Source organism: Stigmatopora nigra, chromosome 9, assembly GCF_051989575.1.
Source record: "Stigmatopora nigra isolate UIUO_SnigA chromosome 9, RoL_Snig_1.1, whole genome shotgun sequence".
Lineage (NCBI taxonomy): Eukaryota > Metazoa > Chordata > Actinopteri > Syngnathiformes > Syngnathidae > Stigmatopora > Stigmatopora nigra.
The window spans coordinates 12,518,133-12,536,036 of NC_135516.1; the positions used below are offsets into that span (position 1 = coordinate 12,518,133).

Consider the following 17,904-nt stretch of genomic DNA (forward strand, 5'->3'; position numbering starts at 1 on the left):
TGCATTGAGTATCCATGAGCGATGTTTCAAACCATTGGAAGCAGGTTAACAAGTCCGTGTGGTTAAATAGCGGGTGGACACAATACTTAATGAGCTGGAGGGGGGGGGGGGGGCATGTTGCGGCGTCCAGTCACTGCCAGAAACAGACAGAACGAGGGGGGGGGGGGGTTGCTGGGTGGGTGAAGGAGAAAGATGGGCGAGATAGTGTGGACAGTGCAGAAAAAGGTTTAAATCCATGTCCCCCCCACCCCTCCTTGTCCATTGAGTCCTTGGTGAATTGCTCTTGGGGGGATTCTAAGAAAGAGAGAAACAAGGTAGAGAATTTGTGCGGTTAAGTTGCTGCAGAACGCCAATCGGCAACCCCCCCTCGCCCTCCCCTTTTTGACGATGCGGCTCGGGAACCCGCGGGGTTTCAACTCCATCCCAGTATTACCTGTCCGATGAGTCCTGGCGTCCCACACTCCTTCTCATTCGCGGAAAAGAGCCGTAATGACCTCCACGGCGCTCCAGCTGCTGCAGCCACTGCCGAACCGGGTGTGTGTGTGTGTGTATGTGTGTGTGTGTGTGTATTTGACTCGCTGAATCAGCTTCTGTGATTGGGGGAGGAGGGGGAGGCAGATGAGAGGCAAAAGGGTGGGAGGGGAGGGAGTCGGATGGCGGACATTCCCACACACATGCGCGCATCCATTTAAAAAGAGGAGGATAAAAAAAAGTGGTACACCTTTTTTCGGAGACTGGCGGAGAGGTGGCGTGGAAGGGGGGGGGGGGTCTGCCGCACTCTCCTCGTACTCACGTGCATGATGGGAAAAAAAAGAGAAGTGGGGAGAATGCCCTCGACGATTGAACGGGTTTAAAAGTGTACCAAGTGTACTCATGCTATGGCGTTTTGCAGTTCTATATGCAGGCAATATACTCACATGCAGTTTTATTTGGGGTTTAAATGCACTTTTGCTAAGTAGATGGAGTTTGGTGATGTTTATTAAGTATTTAGAGGGACATGTTGTCATCGATGGAGAGGAGAGGGAAAATGTTTTGTTTTATTATTGCTGTGTTTTTTGGTTTTGCTGAAAATGAGGACTGCAGATGCAAGATGTAATAATCGGGGGATTACTGTATTTGGATTTTCGTTCTCATTTTGGGATAATTTGTATATCAAGGATAAACCCGTTATTTGACACTTAGCACATAACATTCTTCCTAAATTGTGACTAGACATTTTCCCGACTTTTATTAAATTTATCTTAAACAAAAATACAAAAAAATGCCAAGCCCCTAAAAAAAAATCACAAAATATTAATGTGACAGTCTATTTACAAATATATAAACAGTAAAATGTAGTTTTAGTTCCAAAGTATAAATGAAATAGAGACGTTGCCAGGTTTGCCTTCTACTATTTTCTTGTCTATGATAATGGCATCTTCATTTTCATTGTCTACGTTCTTCGACTTTCGTCGTCATATTTTTAGCGACATATATGTAAACAAATACGGTAATTCCATTTTAGGGCCATTTAAAGCCTATTATTGACTTCATCGGCTTCGATTAAACACACATTTTAACAACATGAACAAATGAAATTGCGCATAGCAAATTAGCCTCCCCAACAACCAGTTTTCCATCACCCTTATCAACCAATCAAAGCATTTCCTCATGTACAAACAGTCTAAACCAGCTACCTAAGACCTTCCAGGGTCCAAATTGGACCCCCTGAGCGCTCACTTTTCAACCCACGTTCCTTCAAACTGTCCCTGGATGGTTTAGCACACTTTGTGAAGCCAAGCATTGGACGTGTCTGGTCCCGCCACCTTCGCTGACCATATTTAGTCACGCCGCGCAAAAAATAGTCCCAGCTTTACGCCTCTCACCCCCCCTCCCCAGTTTTCCAAACCCCCCTCCCCCCCTCCCACAACCGGGAAGAGTCACTCCGACTCCCGACCTATCGATTCCAAACGGCCAACGAAAGTAGAGGGGCGTCGGAGCCGTTTAGCCCCGGCCGGCTACCATTTGCCTCTCTATTTTTAGCCCCCGCCAAATAAAGTGGTCTCTCCTGCTACCACTTGTGTGTTCTTTAAATGAGCACCCCCCCCCCCACCCCCTGTTTTACATCCTTCATCACCACCACCTCTTGTGATATAAGCACCCCTCGCTCTCAGTGTCCTCTTGACCTCGTGCCGCACAGCCTGCGCCATTCTGCTTTTTTTAAATTGTCAAGGACACTCTACTTATGGTGGTCTTACGCTCATCCCTATATTTAGAATTAGGGTTTGTTGGCGTGGTGGACCGGCGTGAGGTTCAACGTGGAGGTTTGTGGGGTAGTTAGGAAGGCAAATCATGTTGTTTATGTATTTATTTGCTTATTAGATATGTTTGTGTGGTGAAAAAGTGGCAAAAAAGTGGAGATATAAAGAGATAAAATATGAAATTGGGAGTTAAAAAGCTATAGTATGTTAGAAATAGCGTAAAAAAAATTAGTTAAATAATAATTAATAAAATAATTAGTTAGTTATTTAAATGTAATGTATTATCTTTTTTGGCATAAAAGCTGTATTGGTAAATAATAATAAAAAATAGACTGAATCAAAGGGTATGGCTTATATGAGCACAATTTTTATGTCTATGTTTAAAATGTATTTTTCTGTGTCTGTATTCTCACCCTCTTGCTAATGAAATTTCCCAAATACAGGATGAATAAAGTTATCTAAGCTAAACTATACATGCACAAAACGCCATAACATAAGACCATACGGCCATTTATTTCAAAATAGAGAAAAGATAAACAGATAAAACGCTAAACAACAATTATTTTGACATCTATGAATGAAATTCAAGGAAAAAAAATAAAGCGTATCTTGCATAAAACATGAAAAAAATACTACTAACATGAAAAAAATACATCTTCCTGGTTGTACTGGTCACCTGACCTCCTTTTTGAATTTGTCTACGAACTACGATGATTTTTCTTAAGATTTTTAGGGTACGGCTTATAGGTGGAGGGCGTTCAATATGCGAGAAAATACAGTCAGACGGCCGTAATCAATTTGCTGTAGTCAATCAATCAATACGAATAAAAGACGGATCACATAACAGATGAGCTTTAGTTTGTCCGAGTTCAAATCTATTAGGACAAGTTGTTCTTTACCATCTCATTGAAATGGAAAACAAATCGCAAACACAATTCTCACGAGGCTGCCTTTAATTAGCTGCTTTCTTTTCTTTGCGCAACAGAGCATCGTGGATGGATGTAATTAGTCTTTTAAATGAGGTGAGAGCGCACAATACATTGTTTTTTAAAAAAAAGAAGCCTTTTTGCTCTTTAAAACAGTCGTTAATTGAATTGGAAGCATTCCCAACAATTGACATCCATGCGCTTATCATCTTTATTTGACATTGTCCGCCCTGTCCACATCAAATTCTTGGTTTTCTTCCTCGCTCTTCCTCTTCCTCCTCCTCTTCACTCTGCTACCCGTCCCTCCTCATCCCTTTTCGCCGTGCATCACTCGAAGAGGCGAGGGATAAAAGTGATTTATGAACGGGCTAGCCTTTACCTGGGAAAGCCGGTGGCTCTCTCTCTCTCTCTCTCTCCCATACGGCGTTCTATTGTCCCCGCCCCCTCGCCAACATACTGCGGGAGAAAGCTACTCCGCTTCACCTTACGTACACTTTACGGCGAGTCTTTTCAGGGATGTCTGCAAATCTGTCTTCTATTTACAATTGTATGGTTTCAGGGTGGATTTTCATGTTTTCATGAACTTATAATTAAAAAAAAAAAAAGATTAATAGCAGGAAAAATGGCAAAAAGTGAATTTGTGATAATCGAGGGAAGACTGATTTATTAGGTCGGTTGTTTTTTTTTTTCAAATGTGATCCTGTGAAGTCATTTGAGATGTTTTTTGTCATTTTTTGGATATTCTGGTTTTGGTGGGTTTTCTGCGGGTACTCCAGTTTCCTCCCACAGTCCCGAAATATACATGACTCGCTAATTTACCACTCTAAAGTCGTCAGTCTGAGCGTGAATGGTTGTCATTAGCGGTAATGAATGAATAATTTAGTCTTCCCTCGATTATCGCAAATTCACTTCTTTTGCTATTAATATTTTTTTTCTTTTTGTCATTTAAAGTCCATAAAAAAGTGAAAATCCACTCTGAAACTCCTAAGCCAAAGCCACTTGTTTGCAACTAGGACTGAAGTAAATAAAGAAAATGTCATTATAAATAATAATAAAAATCAACAGTCCGTTCTTCAAAAATACACAACTTACTCAAAAAAATGAGGTAGAAGACGCCACACAACTAATTCTACCTTAATGCAATTAAATCATTGAATAAAAATCAATGTAAATGCACTACTTTAGCATGACGACCACCCCCTTGCATGCATTCCAACTTAATTGCAAAGCGCCCACTCTCTAAGAATAAAGTGCCTCAGGAGGTCCAGCTAAGACAGCGGCGCAATAGATCGGGCCACGTGACAAACCGATAAAAGCTCCAGGTCCCGCGCGACCCATCGTCACACCCACCCGTGCAGCCGAGACCGGGCAGACCGTGGCCGTCGGCCAATAGATTAGCTTGGCGGCGCCGTTGGGGCTCTCTGGGCTGCGACCGTTCATTGACAGGCACGCTGTTGTCGAATACTACGTGCAAACAAAAGTGGGGTGTCTCAGCGCGAAAAATAGCCAAAATGTAGCCAAGATTTAGCCAAGATTTAGCCAAGATTTAGCCAAGATTTAGCCAAGATTTAGCCAAGATTTAGCCAAGATTTAGCCAAAATGTAGCCAAAACATTGCCAAAATGTATCCACAATTTTGCCACAATTTTGTCACAATTTTGTCACAATTTTCTCACAATTTTCTCACAATTTTCTCACAATTTTCTCACAATTTTCTCACAATTTTCTCACAATTTCCTCACAATTTGCTCACAATTTTGCCACAATTTTGCCACAATTTAGCCATTAAGAAAAGGACTCCACTCCGACCAAATGGCAAATGCACCAGTATTTATTCGTACCTTTATTAAAGGGCTAGCTCGGCTAATAAATATCGGCCAAGCGTGATATACTAGCCACTACAAAGCTGTCAGGCACCTCTAATACTTCTTGGGCTAGTTAAAAAACAAATGCACTTCATATATTCGCTTTACGCACTGGGATAAGCCATTGAATTTATTCCCACATATGCTTTGCCTTTTAATGACGGCCTTCACCGTCCATCACCAGGTGATAAACATCCATAAAGTCAATCCCAGTGTCTGTCATTTGAATAAAACACAACTATGAATTGTTATTTTGGTCTTAAGTACTTTCCGCCACACGATAAATAATGCTGACGATTCTCCACGAGATGCTGGCTGGACAAAAAAAATGGGTATAGTGTTAAAAATATGTCTTTATTTTCCATCATTCATCCCTAGGCTAAGGAAATGCTGTTTTCACTTCTTAATTATTAAGAAAGAGAATGCAAAGAAGCTTTTTTGGCTCCGGGTTGAATTTTGCTGGTCCAAAGTCGTTAGCTGAGGTTTTTAAGCAGAATCGGGAAGGCGGGGCTCCTCAACGTTGTGACTCCGACACCCCCCATCTAAATGGCCTTAGCGCTACTCTAGCATAGCAGAGAGTACAATGTGTGCATATTGACCAGAGAGACTCGGTTTCATGAATGCAAATTCTCCTTTGCAGCATGCGGGTTGTTGTAAATGCGAGACGGGTCGTCGTAGCGTACGTCATCGGGTGACGTGTGGATTGCTTGAGCTAGCCCCCCCCCCCCATTAAATCAATTTCATTAATGCTATTTGTTCGGAAAGAAATTATCTGCCAGTTCAAAGTGAGTGTGTGGTTTTATGACATGAGGATTGGTGGTTGGATTTTATCAATTGAAGTGCGACTTCAAATGCAAAGTGTTGTATGCGGATAGCATAACATACGCTAGCCTAGTGTCCACATACACTAGTGGCTAGCATAACATACACTATCCTCATGTCAACATATGCTACCGGCTAGCATAACATAGGTACGCTAGTGGATAGCTTAACATAGGTACGCTGGCGGGAGCATAACATAGGTACGCTGGTGGGTAGCATAACATAGGTGCGCTGTCGGGTAGCATAACATATTCTAGTCGATAGCATAACTTAAGTATGCTAGCGGATAGCATAACAGTATGTTAGCAGATAGCTTAACATGGGTATGTTAGTGGATAGCATAACATATGCTAGCGGATGGCATAACATATGGTAGTGGATAGCATAACTTAGGTATGCTAGCGGATAGCATAACATAGGTATGTTAGTGGATAGCATAACATAGGTACGCTAGTGGATAGCACAACATATGCTAGCGGATGGCATAACATATGCTAGCGGATAGCATAACTTAGGTATGCTAGTGGATAGCATAACATAGGTATGTTAGTGGATAGCATAACATATGCTAGCAGATAGCATAACATAGGTACGCTTGTGGATAGCATAACATACGCTAGCGGCTAGCATAACACATGCTAGTCTATTGTCACGCTAGCGCTTTATCCAATGTATTGACAAAAAACAGCAAATCTATTCACGTATTACAGATATTTATGGATAGATCACGCACGGGCGCACTTAAACTAGTGGCGGCGAAGGAAGGAAGGCAAAGCCGGCGAGTGTCAAGTGCGCCGAGACGGTAGCAAGAGAAAGTAATTGGGCCATCCAGAAGCAATGGGATATTAAGACGCCATTGGGCCCCTCTGACATCCCACCTCTGCCTTCATAAATGAATCAGGACGTCCCATAGCACCAGCTGATTTAAGGCTAATTAAAGCTTAGCCTTTCCGCCGCACATGTCAGGACATTTTCTTCACCCGCCCGCAAACAACCTTCAAGACGTTGGTTGCCCGGACTTTCACGTCCACCCCAACCCTCAAAAAATGGCGCCCCGGCCCGGGACCCTTCAGGTACAAGTGGCGAGGGAAGGTCACATTGACGAGGGGAATTATTCTCTTGGCGACATGGTCATGAAAAGTGTTTTACGCTAGCGGGGCCCGTCAAGTTCTTGTCTCTCGCCACCTGTGCCGCATTGACTCATTTGCGAGCCGCCTTGATTTACGCCATCCACCGCGACGCCGACAATGGCTGGCCCTGATCAATGTGTGGCACTATATCTAATTGACTGTGTCAGACAGGGGTCAGGGTTTTGGACTTGGTGGTTTTTTTTTGGTATATATTAACGTAATTTCATGACTTTCAGCCTATGGCGAATTCTCAAGTGCGACCTGTCGATTTTTTTAGAAAAAAAATTGCTCGCTTTGTTGTTTATTCTTTGGATGGTGCGACTTATAGTCCGACAAATACGGTATTATGTCTGTTTATAGTTTATATATACATTTTTGTTAAAAAAGGGGCAAATGGAAACAAGTCAAATTGTCTTAAAATTAGTTTTTAGTAGTTAGTATCTTATTCGAAATATTTTTTGGGTTCAAAACTGAAATTTGGTTAGATTTTTGTGTTTTTGTGTATTTTTTGCAGTGTATTTTTGGTCCTCAGGTCCCCTTCCATTGACATCAGTTCTTACCTACTGATTAATGCATGAATTACATCAAAATGGCCTGGTTTAGATTTGACATGTCATACATATTTCAGAATGAGGTTTTTTTTTTTCATTTTTGCAGGTCAATGTAAAACAAAAAAAATCTAAAAGTGACCGCACCTTCATTCTCATTTGTTTCCTCCACACACACTTACTTGAAAGGCCCTTTTCAAAAGGCAGCTTTCCATTGAAGAAACCAATTAACGAGTGTCCAAATGGGCACGCAAGGGTGAACGCAATCAAGCTTTGGCAAACGTAAATACATTTGACACAACAATCTCTTCAAGTCCTTTTTCACAGCTTCAAGTCCTTTTTCTTGCTTTTGTTTATGAGCTCCTCACAAGGTCAACTACAAACTAGCCCTTGCAATCTGGGCTAATTCCTTTCCAACTACCGGATTTTCCGCACTATAATGCGCAACAAAAAAGACTCCAATGATCACATCCAAAATACTACATTGTCAAAACATTCCATTATTTTGAAGGTGAAGTACCGTGCTCACTTCCTTTTTCATCAATTTACAATTTTTGACATTTTTTTCATTTTTTTTTGCGTTTATCGTTGTCAAAATGAACTTCCAATGGCCGCTCACACGTGTTACAGCTCCAGGCAAGAATCTAACGTGACAAAGACTTTTCTTGCATAATTACCAGAGCAGGAAGTTCCTTCCCGTCGGGATAGTGCGACCAATTAAATTAGTGCAAAGCTCCACCCCCCCCCCCCCCCCCCCGATCTTAAATCTACAGTAGGCGAGCAAATAGTTGGTTCACATCCACACTGAGACGTAGCGTGGCGACTGCGCAACCAGGTGGGAGGGGCACGGCTGCTATCGCGGCGGAGCGGCGCGCCTCCGCATAGAGGAGTCCGAGCAGAGATGACTCCCAGCAATGCAGGTGCAACGGGAGAGTGAGACAGAAATCAGCTGCGGCACAGCAACACTTCTGATTTCTGTCCAGGCGGGAATTCCTCGTGCCGTCAACTTGATTTCATGTGGGTTGGACCATTTTAGATATAATATTTAAATATTTTTTAATAAATGGTCTAAAAGAACGGGATTAAAAGCACTGAATATTCAGTTTTTTATAGATCTAAAACAATGTTTAACATTTTAGATATATCTTTTTTTTTCTTAAGAATTGGATTAAAATAACTTTCAATTTCCCTGAATATTGAGCTTTTTTAAAAAATATATTTTTCGATTTTACAAAATGTTTTTGGACTAAAAACTGAAAAAAATGATTTAAAAATTGCAGTTATTTATTTAAAAGGGGGAAAATCAGGAAATTTAATATACATCTATACTCTTCATTTTAATTTGATCCTAAAACAGAAAGTCGCCACTCATCATTTACTTTTCCGGGCCACACAAAATGATGCGGTGGGCCAGATTTGGCCCCCGGGCCGCCACTTTGACACCTGTGACGTAAAATATTAATTATAACTAGTATGAAGAACACACTTTTCTGTAAATATTGTTCAAATAAACTGACTTGCTGACTAATTTATTTTCTAAACTCTATCAAATTCCGCCATAAAATAATAATTTATGCTGAAACATGAATGAAATGCGAATGAAATGCTTTAATAACATTGTGAAACGACATTCCCAACCAACAGCCACCCATCTACCCAAACATTGTACAATAAATTAAAAGCTACACGCAGATTTATGTTTCAAACAATAAATCTGTCATTTTGACGCATGTTTTTTTGTAAAATACATCGCCCGGAAAACTGTTTTTTATGGGACACGTGACAGTTGTCATAAGACAGGCCGTGATTAATCCCGCTTGCCGCCATTTGTAAATAACGGCGCTTTTGGGAGAGCCACTCATCCTTTAAATTGATTAAACGTGGTTTACAAATGCATGACGGATAAAAATCATCCCACTTGTTTACAGCCGATCTCGGTTGTGGGATATTCTGACAAAAATGGAACATTTTCCACCATAACGTCTATTTTTTTGTGTCTTTTTACGCAGTGCCATGCGAGTGTTGCTGTCCAAGCTTCCCCGACCGTGGATCGTTGACGAGAAGAAAGACGACGGCTACACCGCGTTGCATTTAGCCGCCCTCAACAACCACGTGGAGGTGGCGGAGCTCCTGGTTCATCAGGTACCCATGCTGCTTTTTTTAAAAATATATTTTTAGATTATACAAAATGATTTTTGAACTAAAAACACAAAAAAATGATTAAAAAATGACAATTATTGATTTAAAAGGGGTAAATCAGGAAATTTAATACACATCTATACTCTTCATTTGAATTTGATCCAAAAACAGAAAGTCGGCACTTATAATTGACTTTCCCGGGCCGCACAAATTGATGCGGCGGGCCAGATTTGGCCCCCAGGCCGCCACTTTGACACAGGTGGATAATATTATACAAGATTCCAATTGTGAAAAACAGTCATTTTGTTGCTTATTTTTTCTCTGACATGAAGCAGAATTATTTTGCGTAATTTAAGTCATATCCGGAGAAAAGTCACGAAATTATGCCATATTAAAAACAACTTATTTTGCTATTATAGCTATTGTTAATATAAGAGACATGGTTTTACATTTTAAAAAATCAGATGGTGAGATTTTTTTCAATGCAAAAAAATGTTCCACAGCTCAAAAAGGGTCGGCACATAATACTCTAGCGGGCCACTTCCGGCTCGCGAGCCACACGTTGATTAGCACCGCACAGGAGTTTGCCGCAAAAGTCACCTGACTCAGCAGCAACTCGGGTTACGGAGCACGAGAGAGAGAGACGCAGAGCAGAAATGTGGCTGGCTGCAACGTTCCTCCCCTGCATGCTCTCGGAATTCCAAAGCCCCTCATTGCACCCCCCCCCCCCCCCCCTCCCTGCAATTCGCTGCAACGGGCCCATTGGCGGCCTTTCTGCGGGTTGCGCTGCAGAATTTCCCAGTCAGCCAGCCGAGTCTCATTTCTGGCAGAATTAATGAGCTCCAGCGATGGCCTTGATTAGCTTCTTCTCAGATGAGGAGTTTCTAATTTTGGGATGTAATCACACGTTTTGCTGTTGTTTTGGATGATTTTATTCATTTTTTTTATAAATGGATTAAAAGAACTGGATTAAAAGCCCTAACTATTCCATTTTTATAGATCTAAAACAATGTTTATTTGAGTTTTTTAAAGATATTTTTAGATTTTACTAAATGATTTTTTAACTAAAAACAAAAAATGGATTAAAAAATCACAATTATTGATTTAAAAGAGGGAAAATCAGGAAATTTTATGTATTCGTGTAAAACACTGATATCTTTCCACGTGATTTTTTTTTAAATTTAATTTGGAATGATTTTTTTTTCTGCCGCTTTCCAGGGCAACGCCAGCTTGGACATCCAGAATGTGAACCAACAGACTGCCTTACACTTGGCCGTGGAGCGGCAGCACACCCAAATCGTCCGAGTAAGACAACACACGTCTTTTCCTCTTCTTTACAGTAATACCTTGACATACGAGTGTCCCAACATACGAGAAATTTGAGATATGGTGAGAAGAAAGTGAATGATAACAAGTGTGTGTATATAATAATAATTTCAGTTCATTTAAGTTCAATTTAAATTTTTAGAGGGTTGGAAAGAATTAATTTTTATTTAATTATTTTATATGCATGGAAATTGTTTTGAGATACGAGTAAATTGACATACGAGCTTGGTCAAGGTATTACTGTACTTAAGTCAAACAGACAAACTGCTCTTTTTTTACAACGCTGCCCTCTTGTGGACTCAATAATAAAAAAGGGACATTTTGAAGTTCAATCATTACCATTGTGAAACTGAATGGTGCCCGCGTAAAAGCCGCTTTATGGCTTTTTACGACAAAGTGTGAAAAACAAAAGGCCTTTTTTTTTGTTTTTTTTAACTCTTTGTGCAAAAGTTGCTGGTGCGAGCCGAAGCCAAGCTGGACGTACAGGACAAGGACGGGGACACGCCGCTCCACGAGGCACTGCGACACCACACGCTGTCCCAGTTGCGGCAACTCCAGGATATGCAGGACGTCAGCAAAGTGGAGCCATGGGAACCCTCCAAGAACACTGTGGGTCATTCTTTGCTTTATTCTTAAATATTTAGAATAATGGACAACTTTTGATTAAAATGTGAAGGAAAATCCTACATTTCTATAAAGTAAATTTCAGGACCTTTTAATGACTATAAAATGTAATGAGAACTTTGGTTACTATTTCACCTATTAAAATATAATTTAGCTACATTGTATTATTACTTTTACATCATTCCAGGCCAATTAGTACTACTAAATACAACGTTTCAATGCTAACATAAAAACAGACGACACTGGTCAATTCCAGAAAAACGCCACATGTTGGCAGTATTTCTCTACAATCAGCATGATTTATTCCACTGATGAAAAATGTATTCATATTTTTATTTGGGGTGCCATAATTGCTGGTGGTATGTTAAGGGATTGTACGCACGTCTACAATAGCTTACTGACTTTGTTTTTGTTTGTTTTGCTACCAGCTAATCATGGGCTTAGGCACCCAGGGAGCCGAGAAGAAGAGCGCCGCCTCCATCGCCTGCTTCTTGGCCGCCAACGGGGCCGACCTGACCATTCGGAACAAGAAGGGCCAGTCCCCTCTTGACCTGTGTCCGGACCCCAGCCTCTGCAAAGCCTTGGCCAAATGCCACAAAGAGAAGAGCAGGTGACCCTAATATCGAAATACTGTTGAACCTATCTCTCAAAATTGTATTCATGAGAGAGAGTTTAATATCTAAATATCTACTGTTTTCAACAGTACTTAGATACTAACCAGTACTTACATATTAAACAGTACTTAGATGTTAAACAGTACTTAGATATTAAGCAGTACTAAGATATTAAGCAGTACTTAGATCTTAAACAGTACTTAGATATTAAACAGTACTTAGATATTAAACAGTACTTAGATATTAAGCAGTACTTAGATATCAAACGGTACTTTAGATATCAAACGGTACTTTAGATATTAAACACTACTTGGATATTAAACAGTACTTAGATCTTAAACAGTACTTAGATATTAAACAGTACTTAGATATTAAACAGTACTTAGATATTAAACAGTACTTAGATATTAAACAGTACTTAGATATTAAACAGTACTTAAATATTAAACAGTACTTAGATATTAAACAGTACTTGGATATTAAACAGTACTTAGATCTTAAACAGTACTTAGATATTAAACTCTCTCATGAATATAATTTTGAGAGCTGGTTTCAACAGTAAACTCTGTCACCATTTGACCGGCGACCAAACGTTTGGTCACGCTCTTAAAATTGCTTTTATATCTTAATGAAAGTTTGTCTTAATGTACTCTTATGATTCGGCAGCGGCCAAGTGGGCACCCGCAGCCCGTCTTTAAACAGCAACATGGAGTCATTGGACGAATGTATGGTATGCTCGGATATGAAGCGAGACACTCTCTTTGGACCGTGCGGACACATCGCCACGTGTTCGCTCTGTTCGCCGCGGGTCAAGAAATGTCTCATCTGTAAAGATCAGGTCCAGTCACGTACAAAGGTAAGAAAAAAAAATATCAGTTAAAAATATATTTTCAAGTGTCCTCAATTCCCAATTTTGTTTTCCTTCCAGATTGAAGAGTGCGTAGTTTGCTCTGACAAAAAAGCGGCTGTGTTATTCCAGCCCTGCGGTCACATGTGCGCTTGCGAGAGTAAGTGGGCGTGTCCCAGACGCCAAAGTGGGTGGGGTGCAAATCGACCACTTTATTGAGCCCCCCCTCCCTTTTTCTTGACCTTTGCCCTTTCAGACTGTGCGAGCCTCATGAAGAAATGCGTACAGTGTCGAGCTGTAGTGGAGCATCGCACCCCCTTTGTGCTTTGTTGTGGGGGGAAAGGTATGGAGGATGATGATGATGATGATGCCGCAGATGATGATGATGATGATGTGGATGATGATGATGATGATGACATTAGTGAGTGAATCTTCCACATGTTCCCTTTTAATTCTTTTTTTTTTCTTTCTTCTGACTTCCTTTCCCCTTTTTTTAAAGCATGTCTTCTTCCTTACTTTTCTTTGCCTCACTCATATGTTATGTCTATTTGCATCTATTTGAAAATTATCTATGATTTGCTGTCTTCTGTTTTTAATGGATTGGATTTTGTCTCATGGGGAAAGTAATGTGACTTCTAGATTTTATATTAATTGAGCTAAAAAAAAACTACAAACAAATTAACGATAGTATAAAATATTAGGCGTCCAATCATGTGGCATAGTTTGTCTCCTTTGGATGTCCAACCAATCAATTTGAACATCTAAAGTCGTCAACCACACAACAAATGTATTATCCAAGGTTAGCATTAATAGGCTAAGCTATGTTAGCGCAATCATCTGTACGTATATGACAAATGCCATTTGTTATTTTGAGACTCCACCCCTCTGGTTCAGTTGTCACACATTCTGCTTTGTGTTGAGTTAAAAGGGAAAATGTCTCAAGGTCACCAAATGTACGTTTATTATTTATTCTATGTCATCTGGTGCGTGGCTTTTCTGTGTTAGGAAAGGGGGCGGGGATTGTGGGGGTTAGCAGTTATGCTACCATGCTAAGAAGGGGTAGCATTTGAAATTTAATCCCTTAACAACAGATGCTAATATTCAAGTGCATGAGATGCTAGGGGTTCGATCAAATAGGTCCCGGGGTCTTTATTTCCTGCTGGCTTTTTAATTTTTTCCCCCTCTCTAAACCTCGTAGTGGGTAGTTGGGCTAGTCCTAGAGGCCTAGCTTTAGCTCCTAGCTACTAGCTGTTAGCTCTAGCTGCTGTAACAATGTGATTGGTTGTTCCCAGCAGGGAGCTCTAACTCTATGGCAGGGGGGTCTCAGGATCTTCTCCAGCCCAACAATCTGGCACTAAGTTGGTGTAAGTATGCCTCCACAAGCCCCCCCCCCCCCCCTTATCAAGAGTCTTGTACCCCCCCAACCCCAGACCCCCAACACATGCACCACCGTTAAATACAATCTAACGCAGGAATTTATAGCTGTTTAAAAAAAAGACATTATTTATTGCCTGAGAGTAAAATTGAAATTTGAAGCGAATTTAATTGCAAAGAATTGAATTGGAAAAAGTTGAATTGCATAGAATTGAGTTGCAAAAAGTTGAATTGCAAAGAATTGAATTGAAAAGAATTGAATTGAGAAAGTTTGATTGCAAAGAATTGAATTGCAAAAAATCATTGCAAAAAATTAATTGTACAAAAATTGAATTGCAAAGAATTGAATTGAAAAAAAATAATTGCAAAAAATTAATTGTGCAAAAATTGAATTGCATGGAATAGAATTGAATTGCATAGAATTGAATTGCATAGAATTGAATTGCATAGAATTGAGTTGAATTCCAAATAATTGAATTGCAAGGAATTGAATTGAGTTGAATGGCCTAGAATAGAACAGCGTCATTATTCGCGTATTGAATTTCATGACTTCACCAACGAGACTTTATAACCAACTCTGAATCAGCCCCTTATTGCGAGCACATATGCCAAAAAGCCAGTGAACCATTTCTTTTTTCCACTCACTACAGTCCTTAATATGCCAAATTCATTTGCCGGTTAAACCCTCACCTTTTAAAGGCCAATAAAAGGCCGGCATATTTGCTCCTTGCGCTTGTATCGTCACAGCTATGGCGCCCAAAAAAAAATAGACGGGTAGCCTTGCCATTTCCTCTGAAAATGCCCACGTGTGATTGTGATGTTCCCAAACAGCCAGCGGCAACATTCCCGCCTTGCAGCGCGACAAGGACAACACCAACGTCAACGCCGACGTCCAAAAGCTTCAGCAGCAGCTGCAGGACATCAAGGAACAGGTGACCCCGGCGCCCCCGATACGACGGGAACGTTATTATTATTATTATTCCCAAAACGCCCGCTGATACGGTTGAATGAGATTGAAGGTAGCTCACGAGACGCCAAAATCAATGTATTTTGACTCCAAGTTCACTATCAAAATAAGATTGGGCGTCTATCACCATCAATGGCAGTTTATCAACTGTAATAACGTCACTCAGTGAAATTAAATAGATTGAGTAAAATATTTACAATTCAGTTCAAAAAGCAATAAAAAAAACTGCCCATAAGCTTGTAAAAACTTTTTTTCTGTGTTTTTAGTTCAAAAATCAGTTTCAATTCTAAAAATATATTTAAAAAAAAAGCTAAAATAAACATTGTTTTAAATTCAAATGAATAGTATAGATGTATATTAAATTTCCTCATTTCTCCCCTTTTAAATCAATAATTGTCATTTTTTAATCCATTTTTTCAGTGTTTTTAGTTCAAAAATCCTTTTGTAGAATCTAAAAATATATTTTAAAAATCTTAAAATAAACATTCGTTTAGATCTATAAAAAACGGAATATTCAGGGCTTTTAATCCAGTTCTTTTAATCCATTTATAATTTAAAAAATGTAAATTTTATATCTAAAATGGTCCGGCCCACATAAAATCAAGTCTGACTCCCTTTATTATTATTATTTTTTCACATTTTACATCAAATTTGAACATTTCTTATTCACTCCTAACAAAAACAAACCTCCAAAAACATCTTCAACAACGACTGTTGCCAACTTTACTAATCCTGACTCTCCTTATTCCACCATTCTCACATAGCATTTGCTAAGTCTAAATCTCAGTCAGCTTTATAAAACCATTCCCACCAGCAATCCCACTTTGTATCCTCTTCCACAGACCATGTGCCCCGTATGTCTGGACCGGCTGAAGAACATGATCTTCATGTGCGGGCACGGCACTTGCCAACTCTGCGGCGACCGAATGAGCGAATGCCCCATTTGCCGCAAAGCCATTGAACGCCGCATCCTCCTCTATTAAACACTACACACTCTCCTCTTCCATTTTTTTCTCCCCTTCCCTCCCCCCCAAGGCCTACGAACTCACCACCAGCCACCAAAGCGCACCCCCTACTTAAAAAAATCTTCCCTTGAACTTGAAGGCCACGTCACCCCAATTTCACCCCCGATAATGACTGTAAGACGACGACAACGACGATCTAATGCAAGAGGTTGGCCCGTTCCGTTTTTTTTTTCAATTTTTCTTCAATTTTTTGATCTTTTTGTGTCAAATGTCACAGCACCCCCCATTCTAGCCACGTTTTTGTCCCCCCAATTGCTTTTTATGCAAGTTTTGGGACCGTACTGAGCGTTTTTTTTTCAGGAGGCCGAAAAAGACGAAGAAACGACGACGTCACCGGGTCAACTTTGTCGGACGACACATTCAAAAAAGACAGGTAGAAGTTCACTTTGTTAAAAGTCACTTATTTCCACTTTTTTGCGCAATGAGCCGTCATTTTTTTGCTGTTTTTGCCAGTTAGCAACCACAAGCAGTTAATTCGTCCGCAAGGGGGGGGGTGAATAGATGCTCTTTGTCTGGTATATTTCCTTTTTATTTAAAGTGTTATTTCCGCTTAAAAAAAAGTCAGCATTTATGGAGATAGATTAAAATCTATTAGAACTTTTAGGTGGAAATGTAGATAAATTATTTTGTATTGCCGCCCCAAATGAAAAAAATAGGATTTTTAGGTGTTACTGCCTTTCTAACATGTAGCCGCCTCCTCCTCCTACCCAAAAATCAACAAAAATATGCTTTCACGTTAATTTTTTTTGTTTGTTTTGTGGAAACAAAGTATCTTTACTTGTTTTTTTTTTGTTGAAAAATTGCAAGTGTCCAGAATCTTTCATTTTTAGTCAGATTGCTTATGGATCATTTGAATGGAATTTGCCTTATTTTAATGAATAAGGCTATAAACAGAAACAAGCATCTTTTATTTTGAAGACTGACATTTTTTTATTACCATTTCATGTTTTTTTTTTTTTTTTACCGATGATGCCAAACTCTGTTTTTTGTGTCGTTTTCTTTTCAAAATCCTTTTTTTGTCGGAAAATGTATCCGTCGTTATCTCCTTTTTTGGCATGAATGTCGACGTGTATCCAAAAAAAACCTAAAAAAATCATTTTGGTCTGTATCGCAAAAAAACAAGTGCTTTAAAAACAAACCACGTAGATGAAATAAAAAAGTCGCCAATGAAAATCTTATTTGTTTTTCCCGGCTTGTTTGGAAAAGCTCTGTTAACGACCTTATTTGTTTTTGTTTTGTTTTCAACTTGAGCTCAGAAGTGTAAAAGACTTTTTTTGAGCTAAATTAGCACGTTGTTGCTTTTCCCCCACTGGGCGGCGTCTGCCCGGCAGGGGGAGGAGCCGGTGAGCCACCAAAAAGGGGAGGCTAATCGAAAATGCTAACACCCTAATGAAGATTCTTCACTAGAGTGTGATAGGTCAGCTATGCTAATTAGCATTAGATGAGAGGAGTGTTAAA

At 39.9% G+C, this 17,904-nt stretch overlaps 1 protein-coding gene across 1 annotated transcript in view; it reads left to right on the plus strand.

Moving 5' to 3' along the window:
* Positions 1-17,624, plus strand: part of mib1 (MIB E3 ubiquitin protein ligase 1) — a 36,180-nt gene extending 18,556 nt beyond the window's left edge. The window contains exons 13-22 of the mRNA XM_077724269.1: positions 9,540-9,672; positions 10,888-10,974; positions 11,446-11,604; positions 12,048-12,229; positions 12,900-13,089; positions 13,162-13,240; positions 13,337-13,501; positions 14,373-14,444; positions 15,286-15,386; positions 16,264-17,624. Coding sequence (XP_077580395.1) covers positions 9,540-9,672; positions 10,888-10,974; positions 11,446-11,604; positions 12,048-12,229; positions 12,900-13,089; positions 13,162-13,240; positions 13,337-13,501; positions 14,373-14,444; positions 15,286-15,386; positions 16,264-16,404 — 1,309 coding nt within the window. The 3' untranslated portion in view covers positions 16,405-17,624. The remainder of the gene's footprint in view (positions 1-9,539; positions 9,673-10,887; positions 10,975-11,445; positions 11,605-12,047; positions 12,230-12,899; positions 13,090-13,161; positions 13,241-13,336; positions 13,502-14,372; positions 14,445-15,285; positions 15,387-16,263) is intronic.
* Positions 17,625-17,904: the final 280 nt, after the last annotated feature.